The 23,176-nt window shown below is 46.7% G+C and overlaps 1 protein-coding gene across 4 annotated transcripts in view; it reads left to right on the plus strand.

Moving 5' to 3' along the window:
* Positions 1 to 23,176, plus strand: part of LOC135237412 (formin-like protein 3) — a 44,460-nt gene that overhangs the window by 12,753 nt on the left and 8,531 nt on the right. For 3 of the 4 annotated variants that reach the window (XM_064304543.1, XM_064304544.1, XM_064304545.1), the window contains exons 4-20: positions 197 to 273; positions 4,166 to 4,249; positions 4,856 to 5,002; positions 7,474 to 7,582; positions 8,168 to 8,244; positions 8,712 to 8,805; positions 10,834 to 10,908; positions 10,994 to 11,104; positions 11,717 to 11,866; positions 14,458 to 14,559; positions 15,007 to 15,343; positions 16,633 to 16,722; positions 19,416 to 19,540; positions 20,004 to 20,206; positions 21,701 to 21,935; positions 22,438 to 22,506; positions 22,640 to 22,720. In XM_064304543.1, coding sequence (XP_064160613.1) covers positions 197 to 273; positions 4,166 to 4,249; positions 4,856 to 5,002; positions 7,474 to 7,582; positions 8,168 to 8,244; positions 8,712 to 8,805; positions 10,834 to 10,908; positions 10,994 to 11,104; positions 11,717 to 11,866; positions 14,458 to 14,559; positions 15,007 to 15,343; positions 16,633 to 16,722; positions 19,416 to 19,540; positions 20,004 to 20,206; positions 21,701 to 21,935; positions 22,438 to 22,506; positions 22,640 to 22,720 — 2,166 coding nt within the window. The remainder of the gene's footprint in view (positions 1 to 196; positions 274 to 4,165; positions 4,250 to 4,855; positions 5,003 to 7,473; positions 7,583 to 8,167; positions 8,245 to 8,711; positions 8,806 to 10,833; positions 10,909 to 10,993; positions 11,105 to 11,716; positions 11,867 to 14,457; positions 14,560 to 15,006; positions 15,344 to 16,632; positions 16,723 to 19,415; positions 19,541 to 20,003; positions 20,207 to 21,700; positions 21,936 to 22,437; positions 22,507 to 22,639; positions 22,721 to 23,176) is intronic. The other variant, XM_064304546.1, reaches the window with a different exon arrangement.

The following is a 23,176-nucleotide window of genomic DNA, read 5'->3' on the forward strand; positions in this document are numbered from 1 at the left end:
TGGCCACCTTGCACCCCAGTCCTAAACTTTGTGGAGGAATTCCAGCTGAGTTTGGAATTTTTACCGCCGAACTCTTCCCCAGTATGCAGTTATTCAGAGCATGTGTGTGTTCTTTGGCATTTTCTGATAATGAAGTGTATAGTTGCGCTTTTTTACTTCAGCCATTTTCATCGCTCTCTCCATTTTTCACACACAGAAGTTCAGACGGCGTGTTCAGGAGTCCACCAAAGTTCTGCGGGAGCTGGAAATTTCCCTGAGGACCAATCACATCGGGTAATGCACTCTCTAGCCAATCAGGTGGCCTCAGGTGTCTGTGAGGGTTTCCTAAATCTACCTGCAGTGAGGCGATTGAGTGCTTTGAAGGATTGCAGTGAGATATCCAGGGAAGCAATCCAATAGCACATAATCAAATAACTAGCAGCTCAGCGAGATCTATAGCTGTTGAATGAGCTTTGTGCTTTGTTAGGATTGAAGTGAAAACCTGCAGAAGAGTAGATCTCCATGAACAGGGTTGGGAATCACTGACCTATTTTAACTTCTGAGTAATGGCCCAGAAGACAACCATCTGAAAAGGCTGTTTGACTTTCATCCATCCCCCTGTGATCTGCATCTGTTCAGAATTTAGTGCCGGTGTCCAGACCTTTCTATGCTCCTGTGCTTAAGGGGGATGTGGCTTATTACTGTGGGTCTTTCCGTTATAACACAGGTGGGATCCAAGCTGGAAACTGTATAAGAAGGTTGAAGAGTTGAAGTTGGCCAATGTGGCACTGCCCTTAAATGATCAAATTCGAGGCCTGCTAATGACAGGATGGAGAGACTGTGTCATTGGGCAAGCAGCAAGGGTGTAGAATAAACCCACAGAATTGTATATGTACACCCCCCCCCCCACCCAAACGAGAGACGCAGGTTTTTTGTGCCCTTCCCGAAATGGCAGCCCCATGGCGACTGTGCCCGAGATCTCTGGCCCCCCCGCCCACTTCCCCTGCCGTAGCGGTGGGCAGGAAGCTTGGCCCGGCGTCCGACGGCGAAGGCAGGAAGCTCGGCTGCCCCGACAATGGAGCCAGTGTATGGGGCGCGCAAACGCGCTCAAACGCACACGCCCTCAGCTATGTGCTGTTTCAGCATCCCCCCCCCCCCCCCCGAACCCCCGGCCCGGTCCTCAGCTGCACTCCCTCGCTGTGTTCGTGCGTCTCCGCGTCCTTCTTCTTCGCTTCCTGTGCTGCTGCTAAGGTTCACTGCCTGTTCTGTTCATCCTGCCGGCTGAGGCCTTCTCTTTAATCTGTGTGTCTCGTCAGGGACCGCGTGCAAATTGTTCACGTACATGGCAAAACGTGAAATACGACGTATTGCGACAGCCTTTGATTAAAAGCTCATTTTCACCCGTTCCCTGGATGGGTATAACAATAAAATACTTCACAAAACAAAGGCCACGAGAGAAGCAAGACAATGAGGAGACAAAACAATAAATGACATCATAGGAGCAGTTGCAGTTAACCGCAGCAAATTGAATGGATTTCCACTGTGGAGAAAAAACAGTTTGTGCATTAAAACCCTGGAAAAAAGTATGTAAAGCATTATGATTATGAATGTTAATGGTGAGAAGTTTGTTGTACATTTCATCACGGTTTAATCTGGTGAAGCCGTGGCTAATTCGGCGTCGGCCTGAAGGAGTCCAGGGCCACAGTCGATACCGGCAGCCAGGATGGAATTCTGGAACGTTCCGCACGGGAGACCCTTCATCTGCTGTCTTTACCTGAGACTGAACTAGTGTGCAGTTCTGTCCTTTCCTGATGTGCCTCAACAATCTTTTTATCGATCAGACGACTATCAATAAGCATTTCAAAATTAGACCCTGCATTCTGCTTCAAAGGCAACTTTGAGGTCACCTCGAGGTATTTCCTGCACAATCTCTTTGGAAAGGAATGTCTTAAGTCTCGTTTTTTTTCCCCTAGTGCATTCTGGGGTGGAAATGAAGTTTTTGGCCAGAGAGCTATTTACTGTATGGGTGTCCAAACGGTGACCCTTTGTGATTTGTTATTCCCGGGTTTGCCAAATGAACCCAAAATAGCATCTGGTCAGACAGGAAAAGAGGGGGGGATGTGGGTAGGAGGTGGTGGTGGTGGTGGTGGGGGGGGGGGTCGGGGGGGAGCAGGGGGTGTTAGACAGGAAACCGATGATCAAGAGAGCCCCCCTTCTCGTTCCCCCTGCCCCCGATTCTGCGGGGTTCTCTTCCATTCTTTCAATTGTTCCAGTTCTCTATTCACCTCTCCACTTTGTTTCTCCCCTTTCATTTCTGTGCCATTTTACTCCTGTTTCTTCATTTCTCTCACTTCCTCTCTCTCTCTCTTTCTCTCTTCATCTGTCTCTGTGGAGACTGTGGAATAGTATGTTTTCAATAAAAGGAAATCAAAAGTCAAAGCCTCTTACTTTTCACTTTTCTTGGTTGCTTGTCTGTCTCACCTATTCTTTCCCCTCATTCATTGTCTCCCTCGCTCACACGCACACACACACACACACACACACACACACACTCTGGCTCCCTGTACCTGATTTTTCCGGTCTGGCTTGGCTCGGAAACTGACCGGTATCTCCTACGAGCACAGAGGTCTCTGCCAGTACGACAGAACTACGGGAATCGCAGACGCCAGCCCTGGGGAGGAGGTGGGAAGGTGGGGGGGGGGGGGTTGTGTCAGGATCAGGAAGGTGACTGAGGGCACGTAGCATTCTGCCATTTCTGTCCAGGTTATGATTAAAAGAAGCAGAGGAACAGAGCATTCGCTGTTTTTGTGTGTCTTACCTCCTGCTGTCTCTCTCTCTCTCTCTCTCTCTCTCTCTCTCTGTCTCCTCAAGACTGGGACTTCTCTGCCTGGGATTCATTTCAGAGAACTTGAGCCTGGCGCTCGAGCGCTACGGCTTCCCGCCGCGGCCTTGCCAAGCCATTTTTGGAGTCCGCCGGGAACGCTTGTGGGAGGCTTTGTAGAATTAAGAAAAGCGAGACTGCTAAAGGAGAACCCGGCCGGCCCGTCCTGAGAACAGACCTGTGTGAGCTGGCAGAGAGAAACCCGCCAAGGTCGCTCGACCGGTTTCCGCGCGTTTAAATTTCACCGGAAGCAGAAAACCCTAGTGTTACAATGTACACCTCTTATTAAGGTGCCTCTGCGTTTTAAAACACAATGTGTCCCTCAGATTTTTCTCTTTCATTATGTTTGGAATGCCGGGTCGTAGCCACGGCTGTTCCCGCGACCGCTGCCAAAATCCCATTTGCGACGAGCGGGCAGACCGCCGGGGCCTCGACGGGCGATCAGCTGACCTGCGCTCTCCCTACCTGCGTGAGGGGGGGGCCTGGCATTAATGGCCACAGTCTGCATCGGCATAGTCAGGATTTCACTGCGGACCGTGGGGAGAGTCACTCCAGTCAAACCCGGTGCATTCGTACGCCACGCCACGCTGCACATTCGCCTCCCCCAAGTTGCTCCAATCTTACGAACCCTTTCACTAGAAACTAAAAGCAGTGCCAGCTCCTGGAGAACTTATATACCCTGATATCCCCTCATGATGACATAAGATAAGAACGGTAGATGACAAGAGCGTGCCATTCAGTCCATCTGGGCCAGGGCTGCCCAATCCTGTTCCTGGAGATCTACCATCCTGTTGGTCTTCATTCCAGCATTAACAAAAGTACACCCCATTCAACAGCTAGAGATCTCAGTGAGCTGCTAATTAGTAGAATCAGGTGTGTCAAATCAGGGTTGGAATGATAACCTGCAGGACGGTAGATCTCCAGGAGCTGGGTTGGGCAGCCCTGGTCTGGGATTTGACATTTTTACTGCTGTCTAGAGCAGGGGTATCCAGTCTTATCCAACCCACTCTGGGCCAGTGTGGGTGCAGGCTTGAGTTTAAGCCCAGTACTAAGACACCTGATTACACCAATTAACTAATCATGGTCAATCAAAGAATCAGGTGTCTCTAATACTACTCCATGCTCTGGCAAGATAATCCATGTGGTAACAACTCAGTGTGGAAAATAAAATTTTAGTCTGAATTTTTCCTGTGACTAATTTCCTCCTATGGCCTCTTGTTTTATTGCAGTCCACCCTCCACTACCCCTTACCCATTTCTTCCTGTATTTTCTCTCAGTCTCTCTTTTCTTCTCCTCTCTTCCTAGGTGGGTTCGGGAGTTCCTCAATGACGAGAACAGAGGGCTGGATGTCCTGGTGGAGTACCTTTCCTTCGCCCAGTGCGCTGTCATGTGAGTTTTTGCTGTCTCCAAGGCGACGCTCAAAACTTACTCGGGCTTCAAGGACACAGACGTCTCAAACGAGCCAGCATAACTGAAATTAGAATTGAACTGCGGTGACCATGGTACTTTTATCGAAATAGTAGGGGTGTTAACTGCCCCGGTCAAATTCCCATAAGAGTGCCTCTACATTTGGCCTAACGTAGTCATGTCCCCTTACATTTGATATCTGATTGGCTGCACAAATCACTGTATTCCCTATTGTTGATTCCCCACGTTGCGACTGCAGATGAGATTTGAATTCTCAGTTGTGGCTACCTGGTTAAACAGTGGGTAGAAAATAAAGGGTCGCCACGGCAACGCGCAGTGACATAACCCCTGAGGTCCCTCAGTGTTTGCTGCTAATGAGCGCAAGGCAGCCCCCCCTGGATGTGCTCGCGTGCCTCGCGGCCTGCTTGGCAGCTGTGCTGTGTGCTGTGTGGCTTTGCCCTTCGCCTGCTGTGTGCCAGCTGGTGCGGCACCTCGCTGAGCTGTGCCATGTGGTGCTAAAACTGCCCCCCCCCCCTCCCCTTGTCCCGCCCGTGGACCTGTATCTGTGTGTCTGTCCGCCGGCCGCAGGTTGGATTTTGAGGGGCAGGAGAGTGGGGAGGAGGGGGCTCTGGACAAGGCGAAGTCGTGGAGCAGGTCCATCGAGGATCTGCACCAGTGCGCCGGGCAGCCTTTCCTCAGCGCGCTGGCTCAGTCCGCGCGTCAGTCCGCCCACCGGTACGTACCGCTGCCCCCTGCTGGCTCCGCGCTTCTGCTCCCGACCCCCTGACCCTCCCCCCCTTTAACAGACCCGCCCCTCGCGCTGTGGACCCGCCCTCTCGGCCCTTCTAGATGGCGTTCTGGAGTTCCAGGAGCTTCTGGAGGCCCAAATTGCGATCCCGCTGCCTTCAGACCAAACTTCTGTTGGTGACCATATTTGCGTCTTTAAATGTCCAACTTAGGTACCAACCTAGGTACCAACATGACCAGTACAGTGGCATCTGAGTGTGAAGTTTCCCAGCTGTCTGAGAGGGGGGATGCCTTTGGCACGGGCCGCAGATCTTAAAATGTCTTTGCAGAAGGTTCCCTCTTCCGGTACCTGCATATGCAGTGATATAACAGGGCTTATGCATACCCAGTACTTCATTTTCATTTAGCAGTTGCTCTTATTTACAGTGAGTAATACAAGCACAGTAGGTCTTCAAGAACACAGTAAGCTGTAGTACTTTTATAATGGCTATTAAATAACAGCAATGACCCTGCATCTCAGTATATCTGCTATAATGTAGTTAGAAGAGCAAACAGATGGATCTATGCATTACACTTTTATTTCTTGTTAAATATACCACTTTTTAAAAAAAGAGAGAAACCATCTTCTAAACCAACATATGAAGATGGAATTTAATTTCCAGCAATCTGAAACGTGTGCAAGACATACTGTAGTTAGTCTGTGGAGAAGCATGCAGTTAAATGCAAAAGTAATGGGACAGTGACACAGTTTTGGCTCTGTACTCCTGCATATCAGATTAGAAATTAAACAGTGATCATGAGGACTACGCGGATCACCCAGTATGGATATAAATACCCTCAAATTAAAAACTGACAGTCTGCACTTTAACCTCATATTCATTTTTTATTTCAAATCCAATGTGCTGGAATGCAGAGCCAAAACTACTAGAATTGTCTCACTGTCCCCATGCTTTTGCATATTTCTGTAACTGGAAAAAATGCCCATCTGGGGCTGTACATCAGGATCTTGCTCTCAGTCGCTGCATGGCACTCAAACTGGCTCTTGGATATCACCATATGAACAGGATCTGTGTGTCATAAATGACCACAATGTAAAGATATTTGAATGTGAGATACAGCTCTTGCTGTAGAGGGAATGTTATTTTGCTGTTCTGCATGCTTCATTCTATTCCAAATATTATTATGGAATGCAAATCCGTATTTATTTATTCCTTTGTGTGTTGGGGACAATGCAGTAACTCTGTTACAAGTTATAAAAACAGGAAACGGTTGCGCAGCATGTAATGTTTATAGTCTTGGGAAAATTTCCAACTCCCTGTATTCAGTTAGGGTTTTGTGAACAGTATATATGAAAATGGGCAGTTCTATAGCTATTTATGTATGTAGTGTCTGTAGTGCATGGTGGATAAGCATTCGATGTGCTCCACAGACCTAGCCCTGTTACATAATGACCTGTAGGCTTTACAGATATCCAGGCCTGGTGGACCTGTAGTCTGTACAACAGGGGTTCAGCCCTGGACCTGGAAAGCTATGGGTCAGTTGGTTTTCATCGATAATCAGCGGTTTATTGATACATTAAATTTAGCTGATTAACAGCTACCTCGTTTAACCTCATTTCTTGGGGTCTGAATTGGTTGCCGATTTGAAGGTAAAAACAAAAAAAGCAAGAGGCGCTACTGTTCTCCAGGAGCGGATTAGCCCGGGGTTGGGGACCCAGGGCTGGGGACCCCTTCCGCACAGACAGACAGACAGGCAGACGGACAGTGAGAGGGATGAGCAGTGTGCAGGCTGTGGGCAGCTGTGACCGGGAGACCGCAGGGGGTCAGGAGCCAGGCTCCGCCTCCCCGCGTGAGCGCGTGCGGCCGCCCACCGCCAGAAAGCCTTCAGAGCCATTTCCCCATCTTCACCCTCCTCATCCCTCTGGTCACTGCCTGCAGAGACACAATGCCCCCGTCAAAAACGATACAACTGCAAGCCCTGATTACTTCAGATGATGATGTAACAATACATGGCAATATAATAATTTGCATGACCACGTAATATATTACAGACCCCATGTGGATACACTGAAGTGTAATGGAAAAATAATATGACTTGAGCCATTGTAGTGGCCTTCATATTTACATGCAGTTGGATTTAAAGTGGAATTATGGGAAAATGTTCCCTTTTGAAAGTTCGAAGTGTAGGTTTTTTGGAATTATTTTAGAGTGCAGGTCCAAGTCAAGTCACAGTTCTGCGTCACTTTGATTTTTCAAGTGCCTCACAGGTCATCGTTACAGTTTTCCACCGACTGAGAATCAGTCCTGGTGCACTTGCAATCCAGAGGTTTCTCAATCATCTCCATGTTTTTAATTTTCATTGTCAAACCCCCTGTCATGCAATCAGTGGCCAAAATAATTGTGGTCAGCATCTTTCACGAGAGGGCGTGTTGTTGATCTCACTTTGCGCTCTCGTTCCAGCTACAACACTTTCACCAGCAGCAAAACCCTCAAGAACTCCCGTCTGGTCAGCCAGAAGGACGACGTGCACGTCTGCATCATGTGTCTCCGCGCCGTGATGAACTATCAGGTATCCCCCCCGCCCCGACCGCAGCCTCGTGGCTGTAAATCACACACGCCGGAACTGTCCATTCTCGTGCGACGCCCTCTAGTGCGAGGGAATGGCATTACAACAACAGTTGTCCCATTTTCAAGTCATTTTTCTTCCCATAAAAATAACTGGCTGGTTGTTACACCAAGCCGAGAAACCTGCATTCTGGTGCATTATATATTAATTTACAGTATTTTCGCAGGCTTTTTTTATTCAACAAATAAGTTCATCTTGGGTTTTTCCCAAGTTTTTTACAATCGTGTTTTTAATGATAAGCGTGCGTCAGGAATGCTGAGTGGCTCATCCTAACAGGGCACTGTTCCGGGGCACGGATGGCCCCCGTGGTCTCCCCCCTGACTTTTCGACCGCAGTGTGAAAAATAGCGGGGGTGACATCATGTGGTTCAGAGGAGAGCGCACGGTCGTCTCTTTGCCCTCCCGAGTCGACAGCGGAGGTTGCAATGAGCGAATGCCAAAATAGGAGATAAGGGAGGGAAAAGGCATAAAGAAGTGTTTGTTAGTCTCGGGGTCCATTTTAATGTCTTCTCTCTTCTATCCTTTGTAGTACGGCTTCAACATGGTCATGTCACACGCTCACGCCGTCAACGAAATTGCCCTTAGTTTGAACAATAAAAGCTCCAGGTAAGCGAACAGCATCCTGCCATACCAAATTTAACTGAACTGAACTGAACTGAATTGTGGGTTAAATTGGAATAACAGCTGGAATAATTTTAACCTGCCGCAGGTAAGGGTTAAATAAAAATAGATTTAGCATCATCTGCACATTTATTATTTATTAATTTAATATGTATTGTTATTATTAATTTAGGAGATGCTCTTATCCAGAGCAGCTGACAACATATCAGCGTGTATAATGAGGGTGAAAGAACAACAGTATAGGCCCAATTTTTTCTGAGGTTCAAGCCCTCTGTGAGCCCATACTGAGTGTGATCTTACGGCCGTTTAACTTATTTGGGCAAAGTCAAATGGCAGGAATAACACGGTTGGTGAACAGCTGACTGGTAGTTGGGCTGATTTTTGTTTCGGCTTCCCTGTGTGTATCTCCCCTGTTAATGCGGGATTCCTCGTGTCCATCCCTTTGCTTTCAGGACTAAAGCCCTTGTCCTGGAGCTTCTGGCCGCAGTGTGCCTAGTGAGGGGGGGCCACGAGATTATCCTGTCTGCCTTCGACAACTTCAAAGAGGTAAAGCTTAACTGTTTAGCCTGGCTTGACTCCCCCCCCCACCCCCCCACCCCCACCCTCCGCATTTTTGTTTCTGGGAGCCTGATTCCTTCATGCATTTTTGGTGTGTAATACAGGACAGTGTGTTTTTTCTTCTCTCGGGAAAACAAATTGAGCCTGGGCTGGTTTTTGTTTTTGTGCCGGAAATGGCAGTTTATTTTGTTTTTTTCTTTCCCTGTCTTTTCCCAGAGTGTGGGAGTTTGACTACAGAACCACATCGTAAACACAGTAAAGCCTGGCTTAACTCCACACTTAACTGTAGTGCTGCCCTCTCCCCTGCATTGTTACTGTGAGCCAGGTCAAACGACACAGTTAAGCCTGGCTTAATTTTGCATTTAGGAAGCATAACCGAAAACAGCCAAGAAGACCAAGGCACTCCCATCTTACGTTAAAAACCCTTTATTCAGAAGTTACTGTCTTGGTACTACTTGCCTTCAACAATATAAAACATATCTGTAACAGAGCAGTCACATTCACATTCAACATGAACAGCCATACAACAGCTAAGCTTATTAGTTAAGCAAGGGGGAGGGGGGGCACATAACAGTCATCAGAGAAGCACATCAGAGAAGTTCAAGTTTCCTTGAACTGATTCATTTCACATGTAGAAATAAATGATACAACTCTTAAAGTACTTTGTGGAAAGTGTTTCTCCCATAATCGTAGACAGATATAGCACACTGGTAAGCAGAGGCATGGTTTCTGAATGCGTCATCTTCATATTGCTAGTTTGGCTTGGACTGGAATATGGAGTCAAAATGCAGAATGCCCTGTGGAAAGTTAGGTGCTTTTTTGATGTACAATGCAGGACATTGTGCTTTCTTCCCACAAGAAGAAAATGGCTGCCCGGAGCCTGAACTGCTTTCTGTTTTTGTGTAGAAAATGGTTTGTTTATTTTCTCTCTCTCTCAGTTTCTCTCTCTCTCTCTCGCTCTCTCTGTCTGTCTCTCTCTCACTCGCTCTCTCCTCAGTGTGTGGGAGTCTGGCTACAGCTGGCTCGCTCTCCCTCCTTATTTTCATTTTTCTCTCTTCCCATGAATTCCCATAATTAGGAACAAGCTGTGTCGCAAATAGTAACTCTGCGTCTTGCAGGGACGGTGTGGGCCGACGGTAATGTCAGGCTCCGCTGGATTATGCACTGGGGAACTCAGACAGCAGTCAAGTGGTCCTGAGAAGCTGCACACTCAGTGTTGATCCACTGTCTGACCAGAACACAGGGGCGTCGTATTGGGGGGGGCATGTTAGGCTGATTCCAAGGGCCCTGACTAACAGGGGCCCTCAAGAAATTGTGCTGTAATTGTGCAGGGATGGGATGGCCTGGGGATGGTGGGGACCAATGTGAGATGTTTTCATGGGGCCCAAATTCCCTGGTGGCACCCCACCCAGAACAAAGAATTGAAACAGTCCTGCTGGTTTAAGGTTTAATACTCAGATGGGGAGTTTGTAAACTTACATGCATCCATCTCACTGTTACTGTGCAAAAGGTTATCCCCCTTTTTCACCCGACTACCGCTCTGGATGACGGGGAACCAGAGGTGTAGTCCTTTGGTGTGGTGACTATGCAGCTTAAAGCGGCAGCTAGACAAGCCTTGTGCTAGTGTGTGACCTGCCAGATCAGCAGAGGATGCGGCTGAGGGCTGCCATCGTACGTTTGAAATCAGGGGGAGAAAATGAATAGCAAAGAAATGGGAAATGAAACGTTCTCTCATTTCTAGCTTCTTTTCTGTTTAATATGGTGTTGGTCTGTAATTTTGTTTTGTCTGTGACTAAGAGGAACACATAGAAGGGTCCAAAAGTAAATTGCGCTTCAGTGCTCTGCAGTGCCACACTGTGGTAACACCACAAATGCCTGCCACGCCATCATCTTTCACACTGTGTACGTGTGATGGTAAAATAAATTAAACAGCTTGACGCCTACAGTAGCTGCATCGCTGCCCAGCTGGCCAGCCCTGCATCATAACATTGTTGTGTCGACGGTGTCCTCCCTCAGGTGTGCAAGGAGAAGCACCGCTTCGAGAAACTGATGGAGTACTTCCGCGGCGAAGACGGGAACATCGATTTCATGGTGAGGGGCGCCTGGGACCCGTGCGCTTTCGGCCAGCCGGTCTGGGGCGCGCTTGAACCCTCACGTGAGTTCCGTGTGTCCCCAGGTGGCCTGCATGCAGTTCATCAACATCGTGGTCCACTCGGTGGAGGACATGAACTTCCGCGTGCACCTGCAGTACGAGTTCACCAAGCTGGGGCTGGACGACTTCCTGGAGGTGCGGTGTCTATGCACAGCGTCAAACCGATACCGTAACAATGAAAAATGCATCTTCATCTTTACTAAGCCAACATTATAATAATGTAAAATTCATCTTCAACTTTACTAACCCAACACTGTAAAAATTTAAAATACATTTTCACCTTTAATAATTCGACACTGCAGTAATGTAAAGTACATCTTTGTTGTTACTAACCCAACAGTGTAATAATGTTAAATACGTATCCACCTTTACTAACCCAACACTATAATAATGTAAAATGAATCTTAAACTTTATCAACCCAACACTGTAACATGTAAAAAGCATCTTCAACTTTATGAACCAAACACACTAATGTAAAATATATCTTTACCTTTAACAACCCCACACTGCGACAATGCAAAATATCTCTTCACCTTTAACAACCCCACACTGTAACAATGTAAAATTGTTAAAATCTTCCTTATAAAATTCCATTCAAACCAACATTGTTATCACTAAAGTACACGTTTTCTGTTACCAGACCAACACTGCAAACATACGAAACACTTGGGCTATGTTTCATTTCGAGACGTAATTGGATGAATAATGGAGCAGTGCTGAGTTTGAGTGCGTTTCCTCCCCTGCAGAAGTCCAGACACACGGAGAGCGACAAGCTCCAGGTGCAGATCCAGGCGTACCTGGACAACGTGTTCGACGTCGGGGGGCTGCTGGAGGACGCGGAGACCAAGAACGTGGCCCTGGAGAAGGTGGAGGAGCTGGAGGACCATCTGTCTCACGTAAGATAGCCCACTGCCACTCACAGCCGTGCTGATGTTCATCATTCATTTACTGCAACACACAAATGCTAGTGCAGCGGCTGGTCGCTACAGCGGCATTGACTAATGCAGGTAGGTTCCTAATGTTCTCTCTTAAAAATTTCATCACTTCACAAAATTATAATAAGAAATAGGATTATTGTTAGTCCAGTGTTAGTCCAACTTTAGTCCAATATTAGTGTTTGTCCAATTTCTTTCTCATTTTGGAGGTCAAACTAGGAATATCCTTATGTATTTTAAGTCCTTAAAGCCCAATAGCCTTGAAATTAGACGCAGGCGAAGCATAGGATCTAACAATAACATTCTCTTAAACTATTACCTTTTTCTGTCATTTATTCAAGGTGTAGCGCTATATCCCATATACTGTATTAATGCTTAGACTCTTCACACTTTAATGAAAAATAACCTCTCCAAAAATGAATAAAATGCTATTTGCATTTAAATTTGTCCATTTTTCAACAGAGCCCTGATAGAAATGTTGGAATAGGAACAAATGACATGATGCAAAAGCATTATAACACACTTTGGTATGCACATCTAAATTTGTAATCACACACTCCTGTACTTCAATAAAACCACTTTTTTCTGTACTCTGCACTCAGTAATTTTTTATAATTTTACTCTACAGTATGTAATCTTCAGTGCTGTTGGGCTCGGAGGAACCTCCCTCTCTCTCCTCTTCCAGCTCACTCCACAAATCCATATTCGCTGGGCAAGGATATGCCTCAGCCATGCTGAGAAGTTCCCAAGATTAATAATGTTTTCCAAAAAAATGAAGGAACGCAACAATTACACCTCACCGGGTGCATGTCTTTTCCTGCTAGCACTGGCTGAATGCGTACAATGTGACAATGCACCTGAACATGCTCTCAATTGTTGTTCCATACATCCAATGTGACATTCATACATTGTTGGACATCTTATACTGTCCTCTACTGGATAAATTAAACCTGAATGAACTAGAGATGGCCACAAAGGTATATAGGCTTATTATTGGCTTTTTCTTATTGCGATGAAAGAATTTGTTTTTGATGCTGAAAGAATATATTTATGAACTTTTACCTTTTACCAGTTTTCACCTGCCATGGATCCCAGCTGTCCTTTCTGTTTGTACCTTAAAATTATTTCATTTAAGGCCCACGGTGAGATAAAAGCAGTGAAAAGCATTGATTATATGAAAGTATCTGCTTCAATATATTAAATGCAAAGCTAAAACATAAGCTGGAAGGGGCTGGACACCTGTTGCACTATATGAACAAAAATATCTGGACACCCCTTGGTCTGAGGTTGTTTTTCATGGTTTGGGCTAGGTAAATCTGAACAATTCTGTGCTTCCAACTTTGTGGCAGCAGTTTGGAGAAGGCCATTTCCTGTTTCAGCATGACAAGGCCACTGGGCACACAGCAAGGTGCATATGGAAATGGATGTGTCAAAAACCGTGTGGAAGAACTTGACTGGCCTGCACAGAACCCTGACCTCAATCCCCTCCAACACCATTGGGATCAATTGGAAAGCCAACTGTGAGGCAGGCCTAATCGCCCAATCAGTGCCCGACCACACTAATGCTCTACTGGCTGAATGGAAGCAAATCCCTGCAGCAATGCTCCGACATCTAGTATAAAGCCTTCCCAGAAGAGTGGAGGTTGTTATAGCAGCAAAGGGTGGGCCAACTCCTTATTAACGCCCACAATTTTCCATGAAATGTTCGATGTCAGGTGTCCACATACTTTTGGCTGTGTAGTGTATATAATGATGTAAAAGAAATTAATTTTTAAATTAATTAAAATGATTAAATCATTTTTAATCAGTTCTGCAAAACTGCAACTGTAAAGGAGAGATAGGTAGAGAGCCCCGTGTGGCGGTGCCGGGAACTACACATGTCAACGCTGGTGTCAGTCGCCGTGCCAACCATCCTTCCAGCAGTACTCCAGCTCGGCTGTACACACCCCGGCTGGATAAACAATGCGTTTGATTCTTGCCCCTCCTGCTCTTTTACGCCGTCCAGTCCTCCTGCGGCCCACGCCGCACTGCTGCATTCCGCTGGAACACCGTAGCCCGAAAGGTCGCCCCTGACACGCGCCACCAGGGGAACGGACAAAAACAGGCTCTTTGGTGTCAGGGCTCAGGAATTACGAGGGAGGGAAGCCACAGGGTCGCCTAAAAAGCCTTGCGGCATTTGAAGCCTCTCCCAAAATCCAGAAAGCAGAAAGCTGGACTGTCCGTATCGCTTGCTGCGTCATGCCGATGGGACTCTCCCATTTCTTCAAGCTGTTGTTGATGGAAGGACGGAGTGAGAGAGCGAAAGAGAGAGAAGGCAAGAGAGAAGGGGCGTGGAGCTGAAATAGACAGTTGCGTATCTGTCTGTGGGATCGGTCCTCCCTCTCGCTCTTCCTGTTTTCTCTTTCTCCGGTCTCTGCTGTTTGTTTTCTTTCTATCCATCCTCTCAACCTGTCCTCTATTTTCTTCGGGCCTCTCCGACCCCTCCCTCGCTCCCTTCCTCCCTCCCTCCCTCCCTCCCTGGCTCTCTGTGACCCTCCTGATCTCCCTGGCAGGTGACGGAGAAGCTGCTGGAGGTGGAGAATGAGACCATGACGAAGGTGGCCGAGCTGGAGAAGCAGCTCCTACAGAAAGACAAGGACCTGGTGGCCATAAAGGTGGGGTCAAAGGGCTTGTTCTCTGAAAAAGCTCATCTGTAGGATGAGGACCAGCATCATTATGGCCAACATTGAGTGTGCTTTTTGAGTTAAGTGTACCAACACTGAGTGTGCAACTTTCTAAAGTTTAACAGACTAGATTTCCAGTTAGATGTTTTGCTGTATGTGTATTGTACATCTGTTGCATTGTATCAAGCTGTTGTGGATTGCATAGCAATGTTAATTTTCCATATTTTGTCAGAGATGAACTGTGTGCCCTTGAACATGAATAGCATTATTGAAATATATCAGGTGGCCTCATTATTATATTGTTAACAAGTTCTTATTTTTAGTGAAATTGGATGTCTGCTGATTAGAGCTGGAGGGTCTGTCATTGTACGTTGCTATTATATCATTGCAATGGACTCAAACAACTGTGTTCCACGGCGCCCCCCGGTGGCCGAGCAGGAGACGTACGAGTCGACCAGCTCGCAGGTGAACACGCTGCGGCGGATGATCGAGGAGAAGGACGCGGCGTTCCGGCGGCGGGCCGACCTGGAGAAGCGGCTGCGGGAGCTGGAGCAGCAGGGGAGCGTCGGCGTGCTGAGGGGGGGTGGCTGCGAGGCCCTGGGGGGCGGCGGCGGCGGCGGCGGCGGCGCCGTGTGCGGGACTGTGGGAGGAGTCACGGGAGCGCCAGAGCTGCTTGGGCCGGAGGGGCTCGGGGCGGACCCCTCCGCGGACCTGGAGCCCCCGCCTCCGCCGCCTCCGCCGCCCCCTCCACCCCCGCCCTTACCCTCTAGCTCAGGTACTGCACTGCTCCACCCATATATACACCCAGACGCTTTTGACGAAGACACATAACCCACTCCTTAGACATGACAGAATAATGTACATGTAACTGTTCAGTGGACTAAACACACAAAATGTCTCTTGAATTTGACAGTCTTTCACTGGGGCCAGCAACGGAGCCTTTCAGAGAAGCCATACATGGGTGTGTGCACTTTTTCAGCCAGGGTGTTGCCATGGTTCTCTCACTGTGCTGCATGGCCGTAGCTGCAGCTGCAGCTGTAGCAAAGCGAGTCCGTTAACCAGAAGGTATTGATCACGCCCAAAGGGTTAACGGGAAGTAAGTCGACAGAAAAGTGCCGTTCGGAAATACTGCTGTAGTAACTGTGGCTCGTGAAGTAGGGTTGGCTCGTAGGCCAGAGCGAACTTTCAGAGCTGCTGGAGCCAGTGCAGGCAGGACCACGGTGTGTTAAGAGGCACGGTCGGTGATCCTGAGTAGGTTGTGAGGACCTTTATGTGGTTGTGAGGTTGTGAGGACCTTTATGTGGTTGTGAGGTTGTGAGGACCTTTATGTGGTTGTGAGGTTGTGAGGACGGCAGATGTCCTGGGGCTGGGCCGTGCCATCTCAGACAGGAAAGGGGAAAGGGAGTTTCCTCAGACTGTGCAGCCGCTGAGAGTTCTCACCGGGGAGGAAACGGCCTGGCTTCGCGAGTCAGGAAAGAGCGTGTGGGTCCGGCCTTATTCCACAGCGTCCGTCTGCTGCGATGCTCTTTGTGGAGTGGCCTCTATGACCCTGACCAGGAACAAGCAGCTTAAGAAAACCGATGGATGGATGGATGGATGGATATATGTTATTCTGATTCTGTGCAGAATATGGGCAATAAAGGAAGGATTAGGTACACTTGCAAGAAGAAAAAAGTGCAATCCAGGATGAAAGAACATACAAAAGAGGAAGAGACCCTCTACTCAAAGAAAGACCCTTGTGGATCCAGTGAAAGACCCAACACTTGCATTGATGTTCTGGCATAGCTTCACCTTCAAATCTTCAACCAAATCTAGAAACGTGTGTAACAGACCATAAATTCTGTACGACACATCACCCACCACATTACACATGAATAAGAAATACACACTGCAGAAAGCAGTCTTTAAATGGTCTCATTTAAAAACTGAGCAATGTTCACACTGTTTTTAGTACCTTTCACAAACAGTTCGTCATATTTTGATATTCCAAATATGTTGTCATCGTGCTTATTCCAGAAGAGCCCTACTCAGTTTTCAGAATGTTTTTATCTTTCATTCACGCAGGGGAGTTCATGCCAGTTCCGCCCCCTCCACCCCTGGCCCCACCTCTGCCAGGAACATCCCCGTCTGTCATTCTCAGCTTTGGCCTATCAGGTGAGCGCTGTTGGTATGGATACAGTTCTCTTAGTGTCTACTGGCTTTCGCCAGTGTTGAGTAGGATGGCCACCAGCGATCTGCGATCAGTATCAGTGACAATGTATCTCAACTAGCCGCAATAATGCGAAAATCCATTTCAGTGATATTTTTGAGTAGGGATGTATTTGAATCTGAATACTGTATTCAGGAAAGCATGAATAATGCGATGGAAACAGATATTTCTTCTACCCGAAGTTGCTCGTTATTATTTGGATTCGGGGGGAAAAAAGTCAGCTCCATTTCGAGTTCTCATAGCCTCTATCTAACGTTACATGGGCAGAGAGAGAGTATCTGGAACTCCGGCACATAGCAGCTGCCTCGTGACTATATAAATCTATAAAAAATCAATAAATATAGAAGTAACCATATATAGTCATTGTTGGTAACCCGTTGTTTAAGTGGAATAAACCCCTCCGGGCTGTCCCGTTATTGGAAAATAATGTACTTCGGGGCCGGTAAAGCAACCCTCAGCTTCGCCTCGGCCGCATCACCACCCCGTCGTACATGTAGGGAATAAACCACGACGGGCTGTCCCATTATTGGAAAACCCTCTGAAACGGGTTTGCCAGCTAGCTTTATGATAGTGTGACGTCCGGGGGCTGTTCCGGCAGGCTGCGCCGGCAGCTCCCAGAATGCACGTTGCGTGGACTTTTGTAAATAGTTTGTGTGGGACTGTAAATTGTAAATACATTTAAAAAGTGAATTTATCGTGTGTAAATATGTGTTCTTGTGCTAGCTGAATTGTGTTTGTTGCTTTTAGTTTAGTTTTATATGTTACCTTGAGCGAACCAGCGGTGTTCTACAGGGGGGCTTCTCTGCTGGGCACTATGTCAAAGTCCAAATTTGAGGATTGTCTTACTTTCTGTTTTGTTCCTCGATAAAGTTTTATTGAGTTTCAAACTGCCTATGAGTGAGCTCCCTGATGGAGCTCTGTCTCACTGGCCGAACAACACTCCTTAGCAGTGATATAATAACCATATACCACAGCCTATTGTGATGTATTGCTTAAATAATTCCCACCCTTGGGTGTATTCATCCAAGACATTGCATAATTTCCAATAACGGGACAGGCTGTCATGTTTATTCCTTACATAACACCCTTAACAAAACGACGTTAACAAATCACTGCAAGCGATGAAATTCCGTTTTTATCCACATTAGACATTACAAAAGGGCGCATGCCAGTACACTGTCCAAAATGTAGAGCCAGGATCAATTACCAGAGTTGCACGGAAAGGTAGCCTGCGTGTAACTGTTGTGAATGTAAAACGTTGCAAGGTAGTGCAAAAGCATTGCGCAAAAAGTAGCTAAAAAAAAAACCCCACCATGACTCTTAGAGGGCTCCGTATTTTTTTCATCCAGGCTCGTTTTTTTTCTTCCAGTCCAGTTTTTTTTCTTCCAGTCCAGGTTTTTATTTCTTCCAGTCCAGGTTTTCTTTTCTTCCAGTACAATTTTTTTTCTTCCAGTCCAGGTTTTTTTTCTTTCTTCCAGTCCAGGTTTTTTTTTCTTCCAGTCCAGTTTTTTTTTCTTCCAGTCCAGTTTTTTTTTTTCGCCCAGTCCAGGTTTTTTTTTCTTCCAGTCCAGTTTTTTTTTCTTCCAGTCCAGTTTTTTTTTTCGCCCAGTCCAGGTTTTTTTTTCTTCCAGTCCAGTTTTTTTTTCCGCCCAGTCCAGGTTTTTTTTTCTTCCAGTCCAGTTTTTTTCCTCCAGTCCAGGTTTTAAAAATTATTTTTTTTTTTTATTACCTCACAACAAGTTATTTCTCAGTAAAGGGACACCTTGGCCTTTTAACAGTTCTAAAATCAAAGGGGGTGGGGTTCAGACAGTTCATAAAACTTAATTTAGTTCAAAATAAAAATAGCCTAAAAAGAGAGAGAGAGAGAGATGAAAAGTACAGTATGAGGATGTGGAAATATATTTCATAATTATATGCCAATATTAACCCTCCTGTTATGTTGCGGGTCAAATTGACCCTTTTTAAAGTTTGAAAATCTAGGAAAAATACTTAAAATTATTTTTTCAGTATGAAACTTCTTCTACTGGCCTTAATTAGTGTAATCAACATTTTAAATGAAAATGGTTCATTTCATGTATTTGCAAACCCCCCCTGTATGGGGATTGACCCGGGAACATTTTTGCTGTACCTAAAAAATGAACAGAACAGGAGGGTTAAATCAATTTGATGCTTTGAAGGCACAACAATTGCATTGCCAATGAATATTAGGTTAGAAATACGATTTAACTTGACTTCTGGTATAAACCACGCCCACTTCTGGTCTTCTATCCGAATACAAATACACAGACAGATAATTTTGTTGGTTGAACAGATAAAGATGCAGATGATGACGTCTCTGCACACCCCTATTCTTGAGTTTAGAACTGGTGTTTCTAAGGGAGAAAGAGAAAGAAAATCAGTACCTGAAACCTATAACAGAGAGTAATGTTACTGTAACTGAGAAGTTATTTTAGTGAAAGATATATGATACCTAACAACTTAAACTGAGAAGAGTGTTGTTTTGAAGTAAACAGGCATTTCAGTGATAAACATGTGACTCCTCATACAGAGAGGAGCACAGATTATGGTGTCTCGGGTATCTCAGTGATAACCAGGAGCTGAGGTCCTGACGGAAACTTGGACCCTTGTTGATTTGCAGCCATCAGGATTAAGAAGCCGATAAAGACTAAATTCCGGCTGCCGGTGTTCAACTGGACCGCGCTCAAGCCCAACCAGATCAACGGGACCGTGTTCAACGAGATCGACGACGAGCGAGTCCTGGAGGTACGAGGCGGCCTGCACACCTGTGTGACGCAACACGTCACTGCTACCCTGCACAGCTCTCCCGTGTATTGGCTCATAACATTTGCTGTGGTGTGCGTGTGTGTTTGTGGTTGTGTGTGTGTGTGTACGCACTTGTGTGTGTATGTACGAATGTGTGTGTGTGTGTGTGTATGTACGAATGTGTGTGTGTGTGTGTGTGGTCGTGTGTGTGCATATGTGATTGTTCAAATGTGGCATTATAGTTTTAGCAAGTAGAGGTCTGTGTGTGTGGATGTATGGGTCTTTGTGTCAGTGAGTGTATGTGTGTGTTTTACATGTATGCATATCTGTGCCTGCGTGTTTGCATGCGCATAGGTGGGTTTGTATGTGTGTGTGTGTGTTTGTATGTATGTGTGTGTGTGTGTGTGTGTTTGTATGTATGTATGTGTGTGTGCATAACAAAAGACCCTCTTTCTGATGGCAGGAGCTGGACCTGGAGAAGTTTGAGGAGCTCTTTAAGACCAGAGCCCAGGGCCCGGTCATTGACCTGTCCGGCCCCAAAACCAAGGCCCTGCAGAAGGCAGCCAACAAGGTGACCCTGCTGGACATCAACCGCTCCAAGAACCTGGCCATCACCCTGCGCAAGGCCGGCAAGAGCACGGAGGAGATCTGCAGAGCCATTCAGACGTGCGTACCGCCCTCTATGGGCTGGGGTCTGTTACTGCGTTTATGTAGTTGGTCAAATGGAAAATCGCTGCAGCTTTTTATAACATTGTAGTAAGGCACGTGATGGAGGAAAATCAACTTTGTAGCAATGCTTCAAAAATGTCTTTTAGTGGGGGGCAGTTAGGATGATTCCAAGGGCTCTGACTGACAGGGGCCCTCAAAGAATATTAGAACATAAGTCAGGTCATTTATTTAAATTGCGTGGATGTCTCAGCACACTGTACATTTCAAACGAAATGAAAGATAGAAAACAACACAGAAAGTGAGCCTCGACATAACAACCACAAAAAACAACAACATTAATAAAAACACTCATTTAAGGTGTCTCCGGTAGATGAAACCAGTCATGTTGGGCTGTACGAGATTGAGAAACGGTGTGACTTAACAGAACCAGCATGCCTAATTGATGTGGGAAGAGCATTCCAGAGGGGGGGAGCGGGGTATCGGGTTGCTCTGCTCCCAGCTGATTGTTTATTGAATGTGGGGAGTGGCAAGTAGCCTGAGTCTTGGGGAGTGCAGGGTGGGTGCTGGTGTGTATGCTGCAGTAAGATCAGAGAAATAGAACAGCGCCAAGCCCTGCAAGACTGTATACTGAAATGAGCCCTAGCTTGTACTGGCAGCTGATGGAGGGAGGACCAAATAGGAGTTCTGTGATCGTGGTTTCTGGTTTTTGTTAGGATTCTGGCCGCAGCATTTTGAACAAGCTGAAGAGTTTTAAGAGTATTGTTAGGTGGACCAGGGAAAAGGACAATAATTTATTCTGGAGGATAAAACCGCATGTACTGTGACTTCGGCATCAGTCATTGTTGAGATGCTGTCGTAGTTATGGCCTTAATGGGAGTCATAGAGTCTTCTGGGGTGGTGGGGCCCAATGTGAGATCTTTTCATGGGGCCCAAAATAAGTGTCAGCTCTCCTTTTTAAAGTGAAATTTTCCATTTATCACATTCTTAATACAAATATTTTCTTATTATTTCCATCCATATGCTAAAAATGTAACACATTAGAAAGGATTTTTTCTAGAATTAGAAAATCAATCCGATCTTATTTTAAAGTCAAGCTTTTCTGTGGCTGATTATTATTGAAACGTCTACATCCCTTCATTTTCACGCACCAATAGCATTATGTGCACATCATATCTACCAAAGGAATTATGCACACTTACCCTGACCACCAGTAGAATGCAACCCTCATACTGTACCCACCAAGTGAAGAGGGCACTCTACAGACCCAAAGAGCAGGGTGTAAGTTCTGGGGAGATGGATAGAGAAAAATGGGGTTAGAAAATTGGATTAGAAGGTTTACACTTTAGTTCTCGACAGCAAAACAGCGTGGTTGTTTCATACAACAGTAACACACTGGCAGCTTTTGGCAACTTTGGTGTAAAGGGGGTCGATGTCTTTAAGGAAAAAACTGAATTTGTCCTCGTCCCTGCGACCTCGTCCCCCCCCGCGCAGGTTCGACCTGAAGGCGCTGCCGGTGGACTTTGTGGAGTGCCTGATGCGCTTCCTGCCCACGGAGGCGGAGAGCAAGCTGCTGCGGCAGTACGAGCGGGAGCGGCGGCCGCTGGACCAGCTGGCCGAGGAGGACCGCTTCATGCTGCTCTTCAACAAGATCGAGCGCCTCACCCAGCGCATGAGCATCATCACCTTCGTGGGCAACTTCACCGACAACGTCACCCTCCTCACACCGGTAACCCCCTGCTGCGGTGACTCTGTGCTGCAACTGTCTCTCTCACTCTCTCTCTCTCTCTCTGTCTTTCCCTCTCTCTCTCTCGCTTTCGCTCTCTCTGTCCCTCTCTCTCTCTCGCTCTCTCTGTCCCTCTCTATCTATCTATCTCTCTCTCACCTCTCACTAGCCTTTACTTCTTGACTTATTACACAGCAAAGTAGAATTCGAATAGGACCAGCCATGACAAAAGCTACTAACAAATCTATGAATTGGTGTAATCAGTTGACCAGTTCCAAAACAGGGGGATTGCAAGAGAGAGAGAGAGAGAGAGAGAAAACAGTGAACACAAGAGGAGAATCTCTTCCTCCCCACACGGTAGTCCTCCTTGAGCTAGCTCTCAGGCACAGTCAGCCCTGCGAGTCGTGCTGGTAAATCGTTCGAATGTACCCGCCAGAGGAGAAAGACGTTAATGCTCAGGCAGGCAGGGGTGCATGTTCAAGAGGTGACCTCTCTCCCTTTGCAGCAACTCAACGCCATCATCGCGGCCTCGGCCTCCGTGAAGTCCTCGCCGAAGTTAAAAAGGATGCTGGAGGTAGGTCTGTCACGGCTCGCAGGCCTCGCCGGGTCCTCCGTCTGAAAGGCTTCCTTCTCCGCGTCGCCCTCCTTATTTATCGGTGGCTGAGACGTCGTGTGCTTCATCTTGTCGGCTCTCTCTTTCACTGCAGATTATTTTAGCCTTGGGAAACTACATGAACAGCAGTCGGAGAGGATCCGTCTACGGGTTCAAACTGCAAAGCCTTGATCTGGTAAGCCCTGGCCTCAGCCACACAGCCTGCACGGCTGTTCTTATCGCCTTTCAGGTCCAGAAAAAAAAACTTTCGTCCTTGGGTAGTCCACTTAGTACTCACAGTACACACATAGTACCCCTGTCCTGGCGTCACAGCAATTACAGTATGTCCTAGATATAGAATTGCTTACACAGTTGCATACTTGCTATGTGATCACTTTTAATCTGAAGCAATGCGGCATGATGCATGGCCTATGGAAACTATTTATCCGGTTCTCAACCTGAAAATCACATGTGGACAGCCTGATTCACAGGCTGATAAAGACCATTTATTTAACTAATCGCAAAGAAAAATGAAAAAATTGACCGCGATGGTGTCTGGTGCAGTCTCATCTCATACATTGCTTCAATGGCTGGTCTTTTACTGTTTTTCCTTTTTAGAAGGAGCCATTACTAGTCTGTAGAGTAAATCTGG

Source organism: Anguilla rostrata, chromosome 13, assembly GCF_018555375.3.
Source record: "Anguilla rostrata isolate EN2019 chromosome 13, ASM1855537v3, whole genome shotgun sequence".
Taxonomy (NCBI): Eukaryota; Metazoa; Chordata; class Actinopteri; order Anguilliformes; family Anguillidae; genus Anguilla; species Anguilla rostrata.